Source organism: Schistocerca piceifrons, chromosome 2 (genome assembly GCF_021461385.2).
Source record: "Schistocerca piceifrons isolate TAMUIC-IGC-003096 chromosome 2, iqSchPice1.1, whole genome shotgun sequence".
Taxonomy (NCBI): Eukaryota; Metazoa; Arthropoda; class Insecta; order Orthoptera; family Acrididae; genus Schistocerca; species Schistocerca piceifrons.
In genome coordinates, this window is record NC_060139.1 from 655,258,113 (window position 1) to 655,275,903 (window position 17,791).

Consider the following 17,791-nt stretch of genomic DNA (forward strand, 5'->3'; position numbering starts at 1 on the left):
ACAATGGGTGTCGCCTCAAGTGGCGAAACTGAGTGGGATCGCTCATTGGTTTAAGGTAATGGATTCGCATTCGGAGCGAACGGGTTACAAATTCCAGTCCAGCAATGGAGATTAAGATGTCTTGTTTCTTCATTGAAGTAAATGATGCAGGTCGTTCCTCTGAAAAAGCCAGGTCTATTTTCTTCCTCAGCCCTGCCGAAACGTCGTTGGGACGTTCGATGCTGACCATTCCTTTTCAAGAGTTGAGAGTTAGATGGAGTTTAGTTCGTGGACAGATCTAAATATACCGGTATCACATTTATATAATGGTTTGCAAACACTGATAGTATGTACAAGCCTACTTTGAAGTTGAGAGCGTTACAGTGTTTCGTAGCGGCAAGACAGCAACAAGGTGCGTTGGCATTTACCATTACAACGGAACAGGATTTCCCCTCTTCCAGCATCTGCTTAAGAACGCCAGGCAGACGTAAGCGCAAGGGCGCCGCCGACGGTATCCGAAATAGCGCGACGGAAATAGCCGAGGGCTGCCACACTGTTAAGAAGCAGATGCACAGACGCGCAGGAAGTAGTACGCTCCGAGCCTCGCGTGTGGGTTGTCATTCGTCCTGTTTGTGTGGCTACACGGCGTGCTCCTCCGGTGATTCTCCAATTCATCCGTTATTGTTTTCCTCTCCAATGTGCTCTTCAGTCAGTCAGTTGTGCTAACGATAGATACACGCATGTCCGTACTTTAGTGCTTTCAGTATCATTTGCCACTAGCAGTAGAACCATTCGTAACTTGTACTGTTTACGAAGAACACAATTTTAGTTATCAGCTGCTTTACATCAACCAAGAGACAGGTAAACAAACATTAAAACTATTTTCCAATAAATGAAATGGGGTGATCGTGGTTACTGGCTATATTGTGAGATAGTCGGTGTCAACAAGTGGAGGAAACATTTAAATCAATTTAGTCTTTATTGCTGTATGGCTTTCGAGCAGTCATGTCATCAGATGGCTGCATCGCACGTTTAAGAGAAGTAGCAGTGATTGCCAGTTACAAGTTTTTTCATGCTATTGCACCCTACAGAAAAAAGTTTGACGACTATTTCAAGCGTAATTAATTCTGCTCTCGCAGTAACTCGACAAAATAAATATGTAATCCAGTTTTTTATAGAGGTTCTGTGTACCATGTGTATATCTAACAATAAAATAATGATATTCAGTGATGTATCATTGAATTATCTGGTCAGAGAAGCACAATCGCAGAATTTTTCAGCTACAGAATAAAACGCTGCTTGGTCTCCAATGTAAATGAGCCCTTGCTGTTTTTGTCTTACTTACAGAGCCACTACAGTTTGTCATTGCTATATAAAATTATTTTTTACCGTAGAGCAATTTCACACTATCAGTTACTTCTTATACCAGTTAATGCTGCAGACATTTAATGTTATTGGCAGCAAATAATACACTAGTTTAACAATTTCATCAGTTTAATGACTTGTAGCTGTTTTACAATAATTTATATTGATGAATGAAAAATAAAAAAACGGTTCAAATGGCTCTGAGCACTATGGGACTTAACTTCTGAGGTCATCAGTCCCCTAGAACTTAGAACTACTTAAACCTAACTAACCTCAGGACGTCACACACATCCATGCCCGAGGCAGGATTCGAACTTGCAACCGTAGCGGTCGCGCGGTTCCAGACTGTAGCGCCTAGAACCGCTTGGCCACCCCGGCCGGCTGACGAAAAATACATTTTGCTTTACCTTGCTTGCTATCCCTGCAGTCGGCCTACATCACCCATTACTGTGTTTCATTACAGAATAGTAACTGAGTATTACTGTTGGATTAATTAATTTCGTTAAGCTTTGCGAGCACTCTACAAACATGTCTGACTTTTCATCCTTCTATATTTAACCACGGGTTAATAGTGTATTTAAATATAAAATGCTCATATAACTATGTTTGCTGTGATTGTTTCCACGGTTCATTTTTAGAAGTCTTTAGTTCGTTCGGTGCAATTTCTTTTGACATCCCATATCAGTTGTCTTCCTAGCAGGGTCGATGCAGCTAAAGCGGTGGTGTCATAAAGGTTTAAAACAATACTTCAAACCAAGATTTCAGTGAGTTTCAGTTACCGGGAGGCCTATGTCACTTTTTAATGTTTTAATCGGTTTTTCTCGTGAAGGTTCGGATTATCATACTTATCTAGAATGTTGCAATTTGTACAATCTGTTACCCTTAGAACACCCAATGGGTCATAATTAGCTGTGAAAATAAATATCTTAAATTGATAACTTGAATAAATATAAAGTGTTTTTTTTTCTTTTGTTGAAAGTCATCGAAACATGTCTTCTGCACGCTACTAAATTGTCGGGCAGATTTAGGCACAGATGCTATTCTGGCTCCAACATATTTTTCCAAATGAACCTCAGTTGCGCGAAAAACTCTGGTGCTAATCACAAAATACAATTTGTATAAAAATTTACGTAATAACACGCTCGACTGACGACTGTAATTCTGATACAACTTGGAAATTTTTAATGTTTGCCACCGACATTTCGAAAATCGCGCTCAAAACAGACGTCGTCCAGGCACCGCGAGAGCTGCCACTGCATATCGATCAAACTGTTGGCACGCAGTTATTCCAAAGCTGCTGCACGCACAAACGCGACTCGCTGGTGCTGCCCTCAAGAGGTACGTAATTACAAGGGTTGTTAGGAACTCTTGCTAGGCTGTGAGGTTTGTAATAGTTTTAGTGCACAATGCGTAGTCTGTTGGCTTCCGTCTCTTTCCGAACTTTGCCCATCGGCGTAGTGCTAACTCTGTGATAACGACCTGCACACGCTTGCCGGCAAGGACCAGGCTCACTGTGTTCGGCTCCTCTCACGCTCGCAGATTCTCACGATACACCAGCTTGGTGAATTACGACGGCCTTGGCCTGCGTTGATTTTTTTAACGTGTGGTGGCAGGTCAGTGCATGCCACTTTTTACATTTGTCAGTGCGATGGCTGATGTACTGACAGTTTAATGCAACAATCGCTGTCTACGCGTATGCTGCGACATCATGGACTTCAGTTAACACGGTATTTTAATTATACATAAATCGCAAGACGTACTGAAGTAACGCCACTGACGCTAACAAGCACGACTTTTAATCAGAAGTTACATTAGAATTTAGAACGGAACGCATTGATTCGCGGTAGACGCCAGACTTTAATGTTTTGTGGTGTTATCGATTGTTACGTTTGTGGGCTGAATGACAGCAGTGGGAAAGTGTATTACGATTTGACGGTAACAATAATTTGTGTCAATTAAAAACTAATCTCGTGCTAAATATGTATCTACTGCTGATGTTACCACTCATCAGACTGGTAGATAATTATATTTGCTACTTTACACAACAAAAATTAGCGTGTTATGAACAAATTGGTTTACTCGCAGCCAATCAGTTGAAACTATAATGCAAGTTATCTGAATAAGATAGTGCTGTGAATATCGTTGACGAACATTAGAATGCATTATGTACCGTGCCGGTAGTTCAATCGAGAGCGACGTTGTAGCAGTTGGGCGTAAGAAACTATTATCCTTAGTAAGTTTGGTGTTTGAACTACCACGTTTGGTGTTAACAATTGTTTGTGTTAACTGCTGCTGAAATCATTGGGAGAGTACAACGTACACAAACTGCTGTAAAACGAGAATGCAATACCAGTATATTAATTTTGCAATAAAAACGTAAAATAATTGGCATTAAATAATTTCACACTCAGTCACACTGATATAGTAGGTACTGTACTGGCATTTTCGTTTTTCACATGATCATTCAGTACCGGTATATTTAATTTGGTAAAGTAGTTACAAATGTATCGTAAAGGCTACAATTTGAAATTGTTTGTGGGCATATTTTGCGTGGGTATGTAAGGTCTTTGTTTATTAACATTCTCTCTCTCTCTCTCTCTCTCTCTCTCTCTCTCTCTCTCTCTCTCTCTCTCTCTCTTATCAAATTTACAGATTGACTATGACACTAAATTTTAAAAGCATTTATTGTTTTCTCATATCAAATAACAATTATCAATGTCTCCCTTCTGTACAAGGCTACATTCCAAATCCCCCAAGAAAAGACTGCCAAGCACTTCAATATATAATAGATGTCAACATTTTGCAAGGTGATGATTCTTCTGAAAAACCTGGAATTTTCAGGGAATTACATTTTACATGGAAAAGTCAGGGAATTTCAAAGTCTAAGGGAATTTTGCATTTTAACTGAGCACTCCAACTGAATTTTATTGAGTTTTATAAGCAACAAATTTTAAAATACTTAATGTCTCAAAGTGTATTAATTATATGAAAATTGTTCCATATAAATTACTAATGTTCTAAAAACTGCAGATAAATTACAGCTTATGGCTGGTATGTAGCTCAGTTGAGAGGGAAGAGAAGTCATTGTGGTTTGCTGCTCCTTCCCCCTGTTTTTGTATCTCATTTCATAATCCAATTGCCTCAGCATTACATAGGCCTGTTGCTAAAATCGCATATCACCAATCTAAACACACCAGTCAGTAATTGCTTTTACAGTGTTGATACACACTATACTGATTGGTATAAAAGTTTGGCCGGACTATACACAAATCACTACTGTCGCAAAGCCCTAAACCTTGAACTGATTCAGAGCTAAAAAGTGCAGATGATGAGATAGTGCACTCCAAACAAAACTCATTGTTTCTATGCAGCCACCATTGATCCTTATGCTACAGCAATTTAAATGTTCTGTATAGTAGTACTCATATGCTATGTCCACAATATTTTGGAGAGATGTGGCTTTTAGTACCTTTTACTATTAAATTTTTACCATGCTCACTAATGAAGACTTTTTTTTTTATTTGGTACTGTACCATCTGCTAATAAGCCTCACTTTGATCAATTCAGTCATTATCTGAAAACCCTTTCAAAACTGAAAAAAAACCTCTGATCCTTCGGCTAAAATTCAGAGATGACTGAGGCACTTGCAGCTCTTGTGACTGATACATAATGGTTTTGGGTACTTGACAGTGTGGTGAACATTGTTTTCACAGAACAACAAAGGCTACTTATGTGTTTGTACAATATATTCAGCCATTTGTCATCCACTGCTGGATAAAAACCATTTCTAGTTAGTGATGTGTCAGGCAAATTCCCAGTGACCAGAACATGTATAAATGGGCATTTGCCTGGGAATTTGCTCAAAGCAGCTTTAAATGCCCAAAATCTGGGAATTTATAAAAAAGGACTTTTTAAAGTTTTTACTCCTAGAATGCATAACATACAAACTAAAGCGCACACACACACACACACACACACTCACACTCTGTTTATATATACTTGCGACATCACTTTGCAATGTAACACACTTTATAATATGTGTCAAATTGCTGAATATTACTGAAGAATGGTTATTGATAGCAAAATTATTACTGAATGTATTCAACAGCTGGTGTGTGTTTCTTGATAATAAATGTATACTTAAAAGTGAAACTTTTTTCAGTGAAATAGAAAGCTTTACTGTTAGATGTAGTGACATTTGAGACTATAGTTTTCCATTTTCCTACTTTTTCTATCTACTTTCGTACGACTGTACTACTGTGGAGATAAAATGAGGACACTTACATATAAAAGATTTAATAATAAGGAATCAATGCTTGGTATCCTGGAATCATTCTGTTTTGATACTAATAGATCCCTAGAGAATCGACAGTTCTTGGGTTGATGGAATTGGAATTGGCACATGACTCATCCCTAATTAAAATCATAATGGAACAACTTTTTTTTTTTTTTTTTTTTTTTACTCTTTATTTTTTTGTGGTAGCATAGTATAAGTAAAAATACTACTTACAGATTACCTACTTAGTATAAACTATCTTTAGGTCAAGAATTGCTTTTAAATTTGAGTTTTGTTTTCTTTCTTTTTACTATGTACTACTCCAAGAATTGACCTCATTAAAAACTTATGGTTACATGTGTAGTATAATTTATTTCCCCTAATAACTTGAAGCAGCTTTTTACCAACAACTACAGAAGCAATGTTTCAAAACACCTTTTCCAGTACAAAACATCGGTTAAATTTTTTTTACTATGTGCCACTTATCAATTAATCTTTAAAATGCATAAATCTATTTGCCCAGATATTTATATTGGACCCTTGCCCCAACTTATAAGTGTCCGTGCATTTTACATCACCACCTCTAGTGCATAGAGAAGCCTAAAGCAGACCTTTCTCCAGCAAATAGCTCCTTATGAATACTAACAATTCATAATCTTTTCACAGTCAGTGGTTTTAGATTTTTCTTTTTATGAATGAGCCATTTTCCTGCTCTTGTGCGGGCATCACAGTTTATAAAATTCTCATTTGTTTGTTATGCTCTCTCTCTCTATCCTCAGTTACAGTGGAATGTTATTTCTTGTTCTCCTTTGATTGAATGTGTAAAACGTTACAGATGAAGGTGTTTGACGAATATATTCCATGGCATCATGCAGAGGTGTTGGCTGCAAGGGCAATGTATCACCCAGAACACTAATCCGCAATCCATTGGCAACAGAAGATACACGGGAACGTTTGCGGCAGTTTTTTGAAGATTGTTCATTAGACTCTGCTTTAGATGAGCTGGCGTTTTGGGAAATGTGTACTGATGTTGTTGCAAAGTCTGATAACTTTTCTAATGGGTGAGTACTAGTTTTGTTGCGAGGTTCTTTTTTCTTATTAGTTGATCTCATAGTGACATTAATCCATGTTAACAGTAGAAGTAATTGTGGCAAAGTTCTCCTTCCGTTTCTTGATTGACCAGTCTATTACATAAGTACAAGGATTTTCGTGTATTAGAGGTTATTACACAATGATGTGGTACGGCATAGAATGTTGACAGATAATGCTAACAAAGGAAGAGTTTATATGTAACCCGTATAATTGTTCAGTTTGACGTATTAAGTGATGTCAACTCAAAGTCTCATGTATGGTCATGAAAGCAAGTAGAATAAAACTTGGCTTCACATATAACAAAAATTGGTACAGGGAAGTTTAAAACTTAAACCTCAAGTAAATATTTTGATGAAACAAAATCACCGTCCGATGGAAACAGAGTAAACAACTGCCTTGAAATGATCGAACTGCTCTGATTGTTTCCCAGCAGGCTTATGACAACTGAATGTGCACTCTGTTTCTTATAATTCAGCTTTCCGGCTCTTGAACCCTCTGTTTTAAAATAAACTCTTAATTGGAAGAAACAAGTCAGTCATAACTATTGGAGTAGTGAGTTTGTCTGCATCTACGTCTACACCCTGCAAACCATTGTTAAGTGCGTAGTAGAGGGCAAGTCCCATTGTGCAAGTTATTGGGACATTCTTGTGTTCCATTCATGTGTGGATCGTGGGAAGAACTTTTGCTTAAATACAACTGTGTGTCCTGTAATTAGTCTAATCTTGTCTTTGTGATCACTAAGGGAGCAATAGGTAGGTGACTGTACTACATAGCTAGAATTATCATTTGAAGTTGGTTCTGGACGCTTCCTAAGTAGGTTTTCAAAGGATAGTTTGTGTCAAATGCCTGCCAGTTCATTTCTTTCAGTATCTTCGTGATACTCTTCCATGGGTAGAACAAACCTGGAACCATTCATGCTGCACTTCTTTGTACATATTCAATATCGCATGTTCCTTCTGTTTGGTATGGCTCCCACACATTTTGGTATTCTTCTTGCATTTTCCTAGTATTCTGTCAATAAACTACAGTTTGACACCTGCTCTTTATCTATGACTAGGACTAGAGGTGATTGTTCCATTTCATTTCCCTAAGAAGTGTTACCCCAATGTATAAAGCAAGCTACTAATACTTGCACTACTATCAAATCATATCAATATCTGGCTGAATATTTGCGTAGCTTCTTTCAGACAGTACTTCATTATAGACAACTGCTTCATCTGTAAATGTTAATGTTGTTTGCAAGGTTGTTAATTTCCAACACATTTATCTGGGACACATCAAAAGTTACTTCTACGTCTGTCAGTGACTCACCATCCAAGGTAACTTGCTGTGTACTCCCTCCCAAAAAAATTCACAATCAAGTCACAAATTTTGCTTGGTACTACTTACAGTTGTACTTTAGATAGTAAGCTCCGATGTGTACTTACAATTAGGATGTGGAAGTGGTCCCTCCAACACAGTGTAAACTTTTCTTTGTGAAAGAAGGAAGAAAATAAAAGGACACACATTTTGTCTGAAGTGCCAACATGCAATAGTTATTGAGAAAATGACACTCTAAAGTTTTAGTGCTAACGTACCAGTTCACATGCATTCTGTTATGCCAAGCGAGTTGGTAGCATAGTAGCTAAGAGTAGGGTTTTGAATTTTTGTGTTTCTTATTCAATTCCAATATTATGTCATTATTTTTTCTTTTTGTTGTTGTGGAAGTTTGTGACACCAGTCTCATCAATCTTTTTGGGACATTGAGAAATACAGTGGAATTATTTGCAAAAGAAATAATCATTTCACATGTTATTAAAATTAAATCTTACAGTCTTCTTTGTGCAGGGTCCTACAGCTGTCGCTTCACCCCACATTTCCGCCACCAAATGCCTCAGTCTTCCCATTCTTCCTCAACCTCTTATATTCCTCTTGTCTCTGCTGCTTTTTGGATACCACTTTACGTGGTCTTTCTTTTCTTCTCCTTCCAGAATATCTGCATGAAAATACTCCCTTGGGCCATCTGTCTTGACCATCCTTTTGACACACCCAAACCATCTTAGCTGTCTTTCTTCTGTTCTGTCCACAGTACTGTAATTAGTCTTGTCTCCTTTCTCTTATTTCCTCATTTCGTATGTGGTTAAGTCACAAAATTCTACATGCTGTTATCAAGTGGTCCATTTCTAAAGCTCCAGTCTCTTTTTATTCCTTTCTGTGAGTTCCCAGCAGTCACTCCCATAGCTTTTTATTGATTCCACAATGGATTTATACAAATGCATTTTAACCCTTAAAATTATTTTTGGGGACCAAAGTAAAGGATTTAATGTGTGGATGGCTGTCCTTCCCTCAAAGATTCGTTGTTGAATCTCTTTGTCGCACTTGCATCACGTGGTCAGGTACTATCCAGGTACTCTTTACACACTAAGATGTCCATCAGTGTCAAAGTTACTTTCCTGTCCTCCATAAACATTGATATTCTGTCTTCTCAAAATTAATTTTCAAACCCACATTTTTTACTCTTCCATCAACTTCCTAAGCGTGCGAGATATATCCTCTTCATCATTTGCTGCAACTAAGTGATCATCAGCATAAAAAGCATGTACATACACTGGATCCCCAATCCAGTTCCCATGCCCATGCCCGTTCTGCGCCTTGGATCCAGTGTCTTCTGCACATTCATTTTAAGAGTGGGGAAGGGAGATAGCATCCTTACTGCAGTCCTTTATTCTCAAAGCCTCTCTAGAAATTTCTTTCTACACTTTGACACATTTTGCTGACTTGGAGATGTTTGACCTCTCTTAAATATATTTTTGGCATTTCCTCTGCTGGCAGCACCTTGAACAATAGCTTTAGCGAAACTGTGTCATACGCTTTCTCAAGAGCTGTGAAGACCAAATGATCACTTAGATTTCGTTCCAGTTGCTCCTCCGTGAAATGTCATAGGGTCAAGATCTTATTTACACGTGACCTGCTTCTTCTAAAGCCACTTTGTTCTTCCACTTCATTTACAGACTACTACAATCTTGATTTTAAAAGTGCTAATTGAACTTGACACTTATGCCATGATAACTGCTACACACTTCCTTGCTTCTTTATCTGCGGGTCTTAGATACAGTAAATTCCACTCTGCTGGAATTTCCTCCCCATACCACGTACATTTATTGAGTAACTTGCTTAGATGTTCATACAGAATGCTTGGATCATTTGTCATTAATTCTAATGGTACTTTTCCAGGACCTGCAGATTTTCCCATATTTCATTCGTGTAGCCACATTCTGTACCTCTTTTGTAGTTATCTTCTATACATCCTCATTGTCCTGGTTTTCCTGTATCTCTCACATTATTTCCTTGTACTCCTTCCTTTCTTCTGTTAGCAAGCCTTTAAAATGCTTCTCCCACATTATCAGACTGATAAATGACAAGTTTGCTCTTTCTTTTACTTCTTTTCTGAGCCCTGCAACCATTTTCCATGCTACCACCAATTTTGTACCCTCAACACATTGATCAGCTTCCTCGCATTTGTCCTCGCACATTTCATATTTCCTTTTGCAGATGTCCTTTTCTACTTCTCTATTCATTCTGACATATAAGGCTCTATCATGTTTGTCCTGTGTTCTCATCCAATTACTATTTAACATCTTTTTTAGGTTTACTTTTTCATCATTGCATTGAGTCCACCATTGTGGGGGCTGCTTCCTTTTTTTTCTCCTTGATGCCCGTGTTACAGATGCTGCTTCATATATGCATTTTGTAATTCCTTGGTATACATACTTCGAATAAGTGCCTCAATTGGTTTGACAACCATAATTTGCAAAGAGATTGTACCAAATCTTGTTTCAAGCTCGCTGAATTGTATTTCACAGTATCCACTATCCTTGTTGGAATATTTGCCTCTTTAATTTGTCTTTGGCCCACAGATGTTACTGTCATCTTTGCAGCTAACAGGAAGTGGTCTGAGTCACATTCCACACCCCTGTAGGCCCTAACAGTATTTGTTCTTATGTTGGAATGTTTATTTTGAATAGTATACTTTGCTATTGATCTGGTGTTTCTGGAAGGGCTCTCCCTGGTACACTTTTGGATCTGCTTATGAGGAAAGAAACAATTTAAAATTTGCCAGGACAATATGTCACACATACTGCCTAACCTTTTCCTATTGCCATTTACTGTGTCATCACCATATCTTCCCACTACTTCACTATCAGTGGCCACCCCTACTTTTCCATTAAAATCTCGCATTAAAATAATTTCTTTCCAGGCACGTGTGCATTCTAGCACACTTGCAATTTTTCATAAAACTCGTCTTTGACTTTGCTGTTACCAACGTTTGTAAGTTCATAAGACCCCACAATAACTTCATGGCCATATTTTGAGATTTCTGCTGTCATTATCCTCTCACCAGTTTCCTGATTTCCTACCAGCAGTTGATATCTCTTCTATGCTTCGTATGGGCAGCTATTGAAGTTCCTGTCGTGTCCTTTTCGACACCGCTGTAAAAATGAATGTGAACTGCTATATTTTCATTTCCCTTTTTTTTCTGAAGATACACACATCTTTCAGCCTACCTTGTTCCTGGTGTAAAGGCTCCCTTGAAAAAATAATAATAATAATAATAAATTTTGTTTACTACTACTACTAGGCTAATTACTGTTTAGCTCTACAGGGCCTTTATACTGAAATGTTTCCCACACCACCTTGTATTGTCTTTCTATGTGTGTGAGTAACTGTATGTTCACTGTTGTGGGTAAATACATACAGCGTACACAGGGCGATGTGTGAAACTGATAGCGATTACATGCTTCCGCTGTTGTAGAAATCTGCTCCAGATGCTGCAGATACTGTGTTGAGCTGAAAGTGGTAACCAAAGCATGGAGAAATATTCTTCGGGGCTCTGTTGCATAGCAATCAGATTGCTTTCAGTTCTGAGAAATGTCCAGGTACTGTTGTGGACTTGAATGATCCATGAAGTGACTTCTTTTCCGAAGAAAACATCGAACTATTTCACTAGTACTGAACGCTCCCGTCGGAACTGTTCTCAAGCTGGTATTTATTATTAAATCACAATAGAAGTATACTCCGGGTGTAGAATAACACGTAACTTCTTGAAATAAACAATATTTTATTGTTCTGTTAACTGATTTCCTTCCATATACACATATATTTTACAATGTGAATCAAAAACTCGCAATGGCATCCATTTTTACATCACAAGAATGGCTCTCTTCTAGTAAAAATTACTCTTAAGAAGAACAAAAGCTCTATATCCTAAGAATAATTATGTGAGCGCTGACCGCCAGAGTAATAAACAATATCTCTCTCTCTCTCTCTCTCTCTCTCTCTCTCTCTCTCTCTCTCTTGCACTGTCACAGCAAGTTACGCTGCCTGATACATCATATTGGATACTTCTCTCATCTTAGTATCCACACCCTGCATGTTTCACATTATTGTAACAGTCATTTTCCATAGCCATTTTAGTCTATGTGATGCAATCCTATTGTTTTGCTGAGGCATATAAATTTTTGTATATCAGTCTTTGCTTTTATTTTTACTTATATGCTTAGAGAGAACCATTGTATTACCCAGGGTGATAAATAGCATAAAAACTTTCGATGACAAAAAAAAAAAAAAAAATCAAAGCACCACCAGCTTCCTGCAAATACATATATACCATAGTTACATTCATTAATGTGAATATCTTTAGGAAAGTAATTTCTTTAGTGTTCTAAATACTTTGCGATCTGGCGATAATTTCATGCCAACCAAGCATATCAAAGCATTTATTTGAAAGCTGGTGCCTGCAATTGATTACAGATCCATGTGTATGTTTTATTAGTTTCATTACATCTACTTGTGATTTCTGTTTCCTGTCTCATGGGAATGTAATGGACAAATGTAATTCTTCACCTGTCAGTCAAAATATACGTTGTAGGGTTGACAACATGGCATATATTTTGACGAAATTACTTTTAATGAAAGTGTCGATATTCAAAATTCATCAACAACCAGACCATTGTAGAAGGAGGGATAACATTGCACTCCCTATGACTCAGTTGCACGCAGAAACAGACCAATTTTTGCATAAGGTCACAAACCTTTGTCCAATTCTGACAAAAGACACTATCCAAATTGAACCCTGCCTGGAACAGTTCCGTCCTCCGTCACAGCGGGACCCACCTCCTCTTCCTCAAAATCACCCTCTCCAAACCTTCCAGGAATTTCTGACTTCCAGCCTTGCCTCTCAATCCTCCTTAAAAAACCTTAATCCTACTCCCAACATCACCACTGCTGAAGCCCAAGCTATCCGTGATCTGAAGGCTGACCGTTCCATCGTCATTCTTCCGGCAGACAAGGATTCCACGACCGTGGCACTTGATCGTCGGGAGTATGTGGCTGAGGGACTGCGTCAGCTTTCAGACAACACCACATACAAAGTTTGCCAAGGTAATCCCATTCCTGATGTCCAGGCCGAGCTTCAAGGAATCCTCAGAACCTTAGGCCCCCCACAAAACCTTTCACCTGACTCCATCAACCTCCTGACCCCACCGACACCCCACACCTCTAACTTCTACCTTCTTCCTAAAATTCACAAACCCAATCATCCCGGCCGTCCAATTGTAGCTGGTTACCAAGCCCACACAGAACGTATTTCTGCCTACGTAGATCAACACCTTCAACCCATTACATGCAGTCTCCCATCCTTCATCTAAGACACCAACCACTTTCTCGAACGCCTGGAATCCTTACCCAGTCTGTTACCCCCGGAAACCATCCTTGTAACCATTGATGCCACTTCTTTATACACAAATATTCAGCACGTTCAGGGCCTCGCTGCGATGGAGCACTTCCTTTCACGCTGATCACCTGCCACCCTACCTAAAACCTCTTTCCTCATTACCTTAGCCAGCCAGCTTCATCCTGACCCACAACTTCTTCACTTTTGAAGGCCAGACATACCAACAATTAAAGGGAACAGCCATGGGTACCAGGATGGCCCCCTCGTACGCCAACCTATTCATGGGTCGCTTAGAGGAAGCCTTCTTGGTTACCCAGGCCTGCCAACCCAAAGTTTGGTACAGATTTATTGATGACATCTTCATGATCTGGACTCACAATGAAGAACAACTCCAGAATTTCCTCTCCAACCTCAACTCCTTTGGTTCCATCAGATTCACGTGGTCCTACTCCAAATCCCATGCCACTTTCCTTGACGTTGACCTCCATCTGTCCAATGGCCAGCTTCACACGTCCGTCCACATCAAACCCACCAACAAGCAACAGTACCTCCATTATGACAGCTGCCACCCATTCCACATCAAACGGTCCCTTCCCTACAGCCTAGGTCTTCGTGGCAAACGAATCTGCTCCAGTCCGGAATCCCTGAACCATTACACCAACAACCTGAAAACAGCTTTCGCATCCCGCAACTACCCTCCCGACCTGGTACAGAAGCAAACAACCAGAGCCACTTCCTCATCCCCTCAAACCCAGAACCTCCCACAGAAGAACCACAAAAGTGCCCCATTTGTGACAGGATACTTTCCGGGACTGGACCAGACTCTGAATGTGGCTCTCCAGCAGGGATACGACTTCCTCAAATCCTGCCCTGAAATGAGATCCATCCTTCATGAAATCCTCCCCACTCCACCAAGAGTGTCTTTCCGCCGTCCACCTAACCTTCGTAACCTCTTAGTTCATCCCTGTGAAATCCCCAAACCACCTTCCCTACCCTCTGGCTCCTACCCTTGTAACCGCCCCCTGGTGCAAAACCTGTCCCATGCACCCTCCCGCCACCACCTACTCCAGTCCTGTAACCCGGAAGGTGTACACGATCAAAGGCAGAGCCACGTGTGAAAGCACCTATGTGATTTACCAACTAACATGCCTACACTGTGAAGCTTTCTATGTGGGAATGACTAGCAACAAACTGTCCATTCGCATGAATGGACACAGGCAGACAGTGTTTGTTGGTAATGAGGATCACCCTGTGGCTAAACATGCCTTGGTGCATGGCCAGCACATCTTGGCACAGTGTTACACCGTCCGGGTTATCTGGATACTTCCCACTAACACCAACCTGTCAGAACTCCGGAGATGGGAACTTGCCCTTCAATATATCCTCTCTTCTCACTATCCGCCAGGCCTCAATCTCCGCTAATTTCAAGTTGCCGCCGCTCATACTTCACCTGTCTTTCAACAACATCTTTGCCTCTTTACTTCCGCCTCCACTGACATCTCTGCCCAAACTCTTTGCCTTTACAAATGTCTGCTTGTCTCTGTGTATGTGCGGATGGATATGTGTGTGTGTGCGCGAGTGTATACCCGTCCTTTTTTCCCCCTAAGGTAAGTCTTTCCGCTCCCGGGATTGGAATGACTCCTTACCCTCTCCCTTAAAACCCACATCCTTTCGTCTTTCCCTCTCCTTCCCTCTTTCCTGACGAAGCAACCGTTGGTTGCGAAAGCTAGAATTTTGTGTGTATGTTTGTGTGTCTATCGACCTGCCAGCGCTTTTGTTTGGTAAGTCTCATCATTTTGTTTTTAGATATATTTTTCCCACGTGGAATGTTTCCCTCTATATATATATACACTGTTACTAAATGTTACTAGCAGATTTTGTTTGTCCTAAAGAAGTCTGTAGCAAATTTGGTCCTAGAGTCCAACAAGGCATAAACCAGTCAGTGGAACAGGACCCTAATGAGTACACAACAGCCACAAAATCTGGAAAGCTAACCTACTATCAGCCCTTGTATGTAATTTTGTGATCTTATGTAAAAATTGAACCATTTCTGTGCATTATTGTCACGTTTGATGGGTGAAGCTATCCCTTACCCAATGGCTTGGTTTTTGATGAAATCAGAATGTTGATGTGTTAAAAGTAATTCCATCAAGGTGTGTGCTGTTTCAATCGTATGATGTGTACTTTTGCTGACATATGAAGAAATGAATTTGCCCATTACAGAAGTACACTATTTTCATCACGCAGCAAATGGAAATTGTGAGTAGGAGTGATGCAATTAATAAAACACAGGCCTGGATCTGCAATCAGTTGCAGGCTGCAGCTGTCAAGAAAATGCTTTGATGTGCTTGGTTTGCTGTGAAATTATCATCAGATCATGAGGTATTTAGCAATGTTTATGAGGTTGTATTCCCTAATGATATTCACACTAAAATATGTGACTGTGGCATACGTGCCACCCCACATTGCTTGTGGTGCTCTCTATACTTTGAATGTCTTCATGGCATATAGGAATGTACTGGTTCTCTAGAAGTAGAAAAAGCAAAAAGTGAAATACTAGAATTTATATGTTTTTCATATAAAGTTGAGATTTGTGATGATAAAATCTGTTTTTAATGAAATGCTTGTTTCTTTTCTCATTAATTCTATTGTATTTCTTGATGTCACAAAAAATACTGCTGTCATTGGAAGTCACATACTTCAGTGGCAACCAAAACAGCTTAAGATTGGATTTAAACACAGAACAAAAAAATTTGGAACTGTGCTATTAGCCACTATACCACAGACTTATTTAGTTTATTGATGGATTTGCTGATGAAGTACCATAAAAAATGTCATTTTCTGGGAAACTATTGAGTATTGGCACTTAAGACAAAGTAAGTGTCCCTTTATTTTTGTCCTTCTTTTACCAGGCAAAGTTTACACTATGTCAGAGTGTGATATATTGCATGTCCCTCTTGTGAATTAAGTGCTTTCCAGAAATTAAACAATACTGCATCTACCTGGCTGCCTTGATTCATGACTTTCAGTATGTTATCTGAAAAAAGTGAGTTGGGTTGTACAGATCTGGTTGGCATGGAGGAAGTTATTCCGTGTGAAGTACCTCATTTCATTTGAGCTCAGAATATGTTCTGTGATTCTACAACAAATGACAAGGATTATGAAAGGTAGTTCTGTGGAATCACTTCTGCTACCACCTCCAGGGGCTCAACATTCATTTGCTGGGTACAGGCTTGGCGACACCGGGGTTCCTGAGCTGGGGGACTCTTAAGCGCGGCAAGTCCCCTGTCACTGTAAGCTCTGGGCATGCTTCAGCGACCAACGTACAGCGCAGCGGTGGAATGTTGTCTCAGGAAATGGGGACCTTGGCTTCACCGCCCGGATTGCGAGGATGGAATAAAAGTCTATAAAAAAAACCTCTATCTCAAGGTGTGCTGCGTGCTGCTGAGATGCATGGCTGTTGAGGTGGAACGGGTCGTTAGCAGGCAATGTTTGGGGAACCTGCCGCACCTCAGTTGTAAAAGGCTTACCTAGGCATGCGGGGCTCTGTCTAGGTGACTTCTAGTTCCGTAGCTGCTTGTGGGACCGAGATGGATCCTCCAAAATCTTGTTTGCATCCTCGCAGCGGAAAGGGTGGGCCGCTGGTAGGTTCCAACACCCAATCCAACAAGAGGGCTCCTGTAGCCAGCCCTCCTGACTCAGGAGCGAAATCTGAGAGTATCATGACTACTAACAGAACAGACGGTGTGTTTTTAATCATTAAAAGGAAAGAGGGCAGCTTCGGGAAAGTTTCCCCATTGTATATTCAAAAAGGGCTCAAGGGCATTGCTGGCAGTTTGAAATCTGTTAAGTGATTGCATAATGGGATGCTGTTGGTGGTAACCGATAGTTCCCAACAAGCTAAGAATCTCCAGAATCCACACTCCCTCCGGAATATACCATGTAAACTGAGCTACACACCACCTTGTTGTGACGTGCAGGGATCTGGTGGACATCCTTAAAGAGGAAGTGATAGGTGAGTGGGCTACAACAGGAATAGTTAATGTGCAAAATATCATGAAGAAGGTGGATGGGGTTCTTGTTAAGTTGACTCCTTTATCCTGACGTTTAATAGCATGAAACTCCCTGAGCATACTAAGGCAGGTTTCCTTCGCTTAAGTGTGCAGCCTTGTGTACCTAACCCAATGCAGTGTTTCAAATGCCAGCACTTTGGGCATACTACTCTTGGGGTGTCGCGGGGAAGCTACTTGTGGCAAGTGCGGTCAGGCCACCCGTAAATGTGTGCATTGTCTGTCTCCATTGAAGTGTGTGAATTGCTCTGGACCTCACCCTATCTGGAGTCGGAACTGCAGTGTGTATCTGGAAGA

At 40.1% G+C, this 17,791-nt stretch overlaps 1 protein-coding gene across 8 annotated transcripts in view; it reads left to right on the top strand.

The window, feature by feature from the left end:
* The first annotated feature begins 567 nt into the window (after positions 1 to 567).
* LOC124776612 overlaps positions 568 to 17,791 on the top strand; it is a 42,648-nt gene continuing 25,424 nt past the window's right edge. The window contains exons 1-2 of one of the 8 annotated variants that reach the window (XM_047251685.1): positions 568 to 840; positions 6,456 to 6,681. In XM_047251685.1, the coding sequence (XP_047107641.1) occupies positions 6,482 to 6,681 (200 nt within the window). In that variant the 5' untranslated portion in view covers positions 568 to 840; positions 6,456 to 6,481. Of the gene's footprint in view, positions 841 to 2,564; positions 2,728 to 2,784; positions 3,072 to 3,133; positions 3,280 to 3,454; positions 3,578 to 6,455; positions 6,682 to 17,791 lie in introns of those variants that run through there. The other 7 variants (XM_047251692.1, XM_047251689.1, XM_047251687.1 and 4 more) reach the window with 7 other exon arrangements.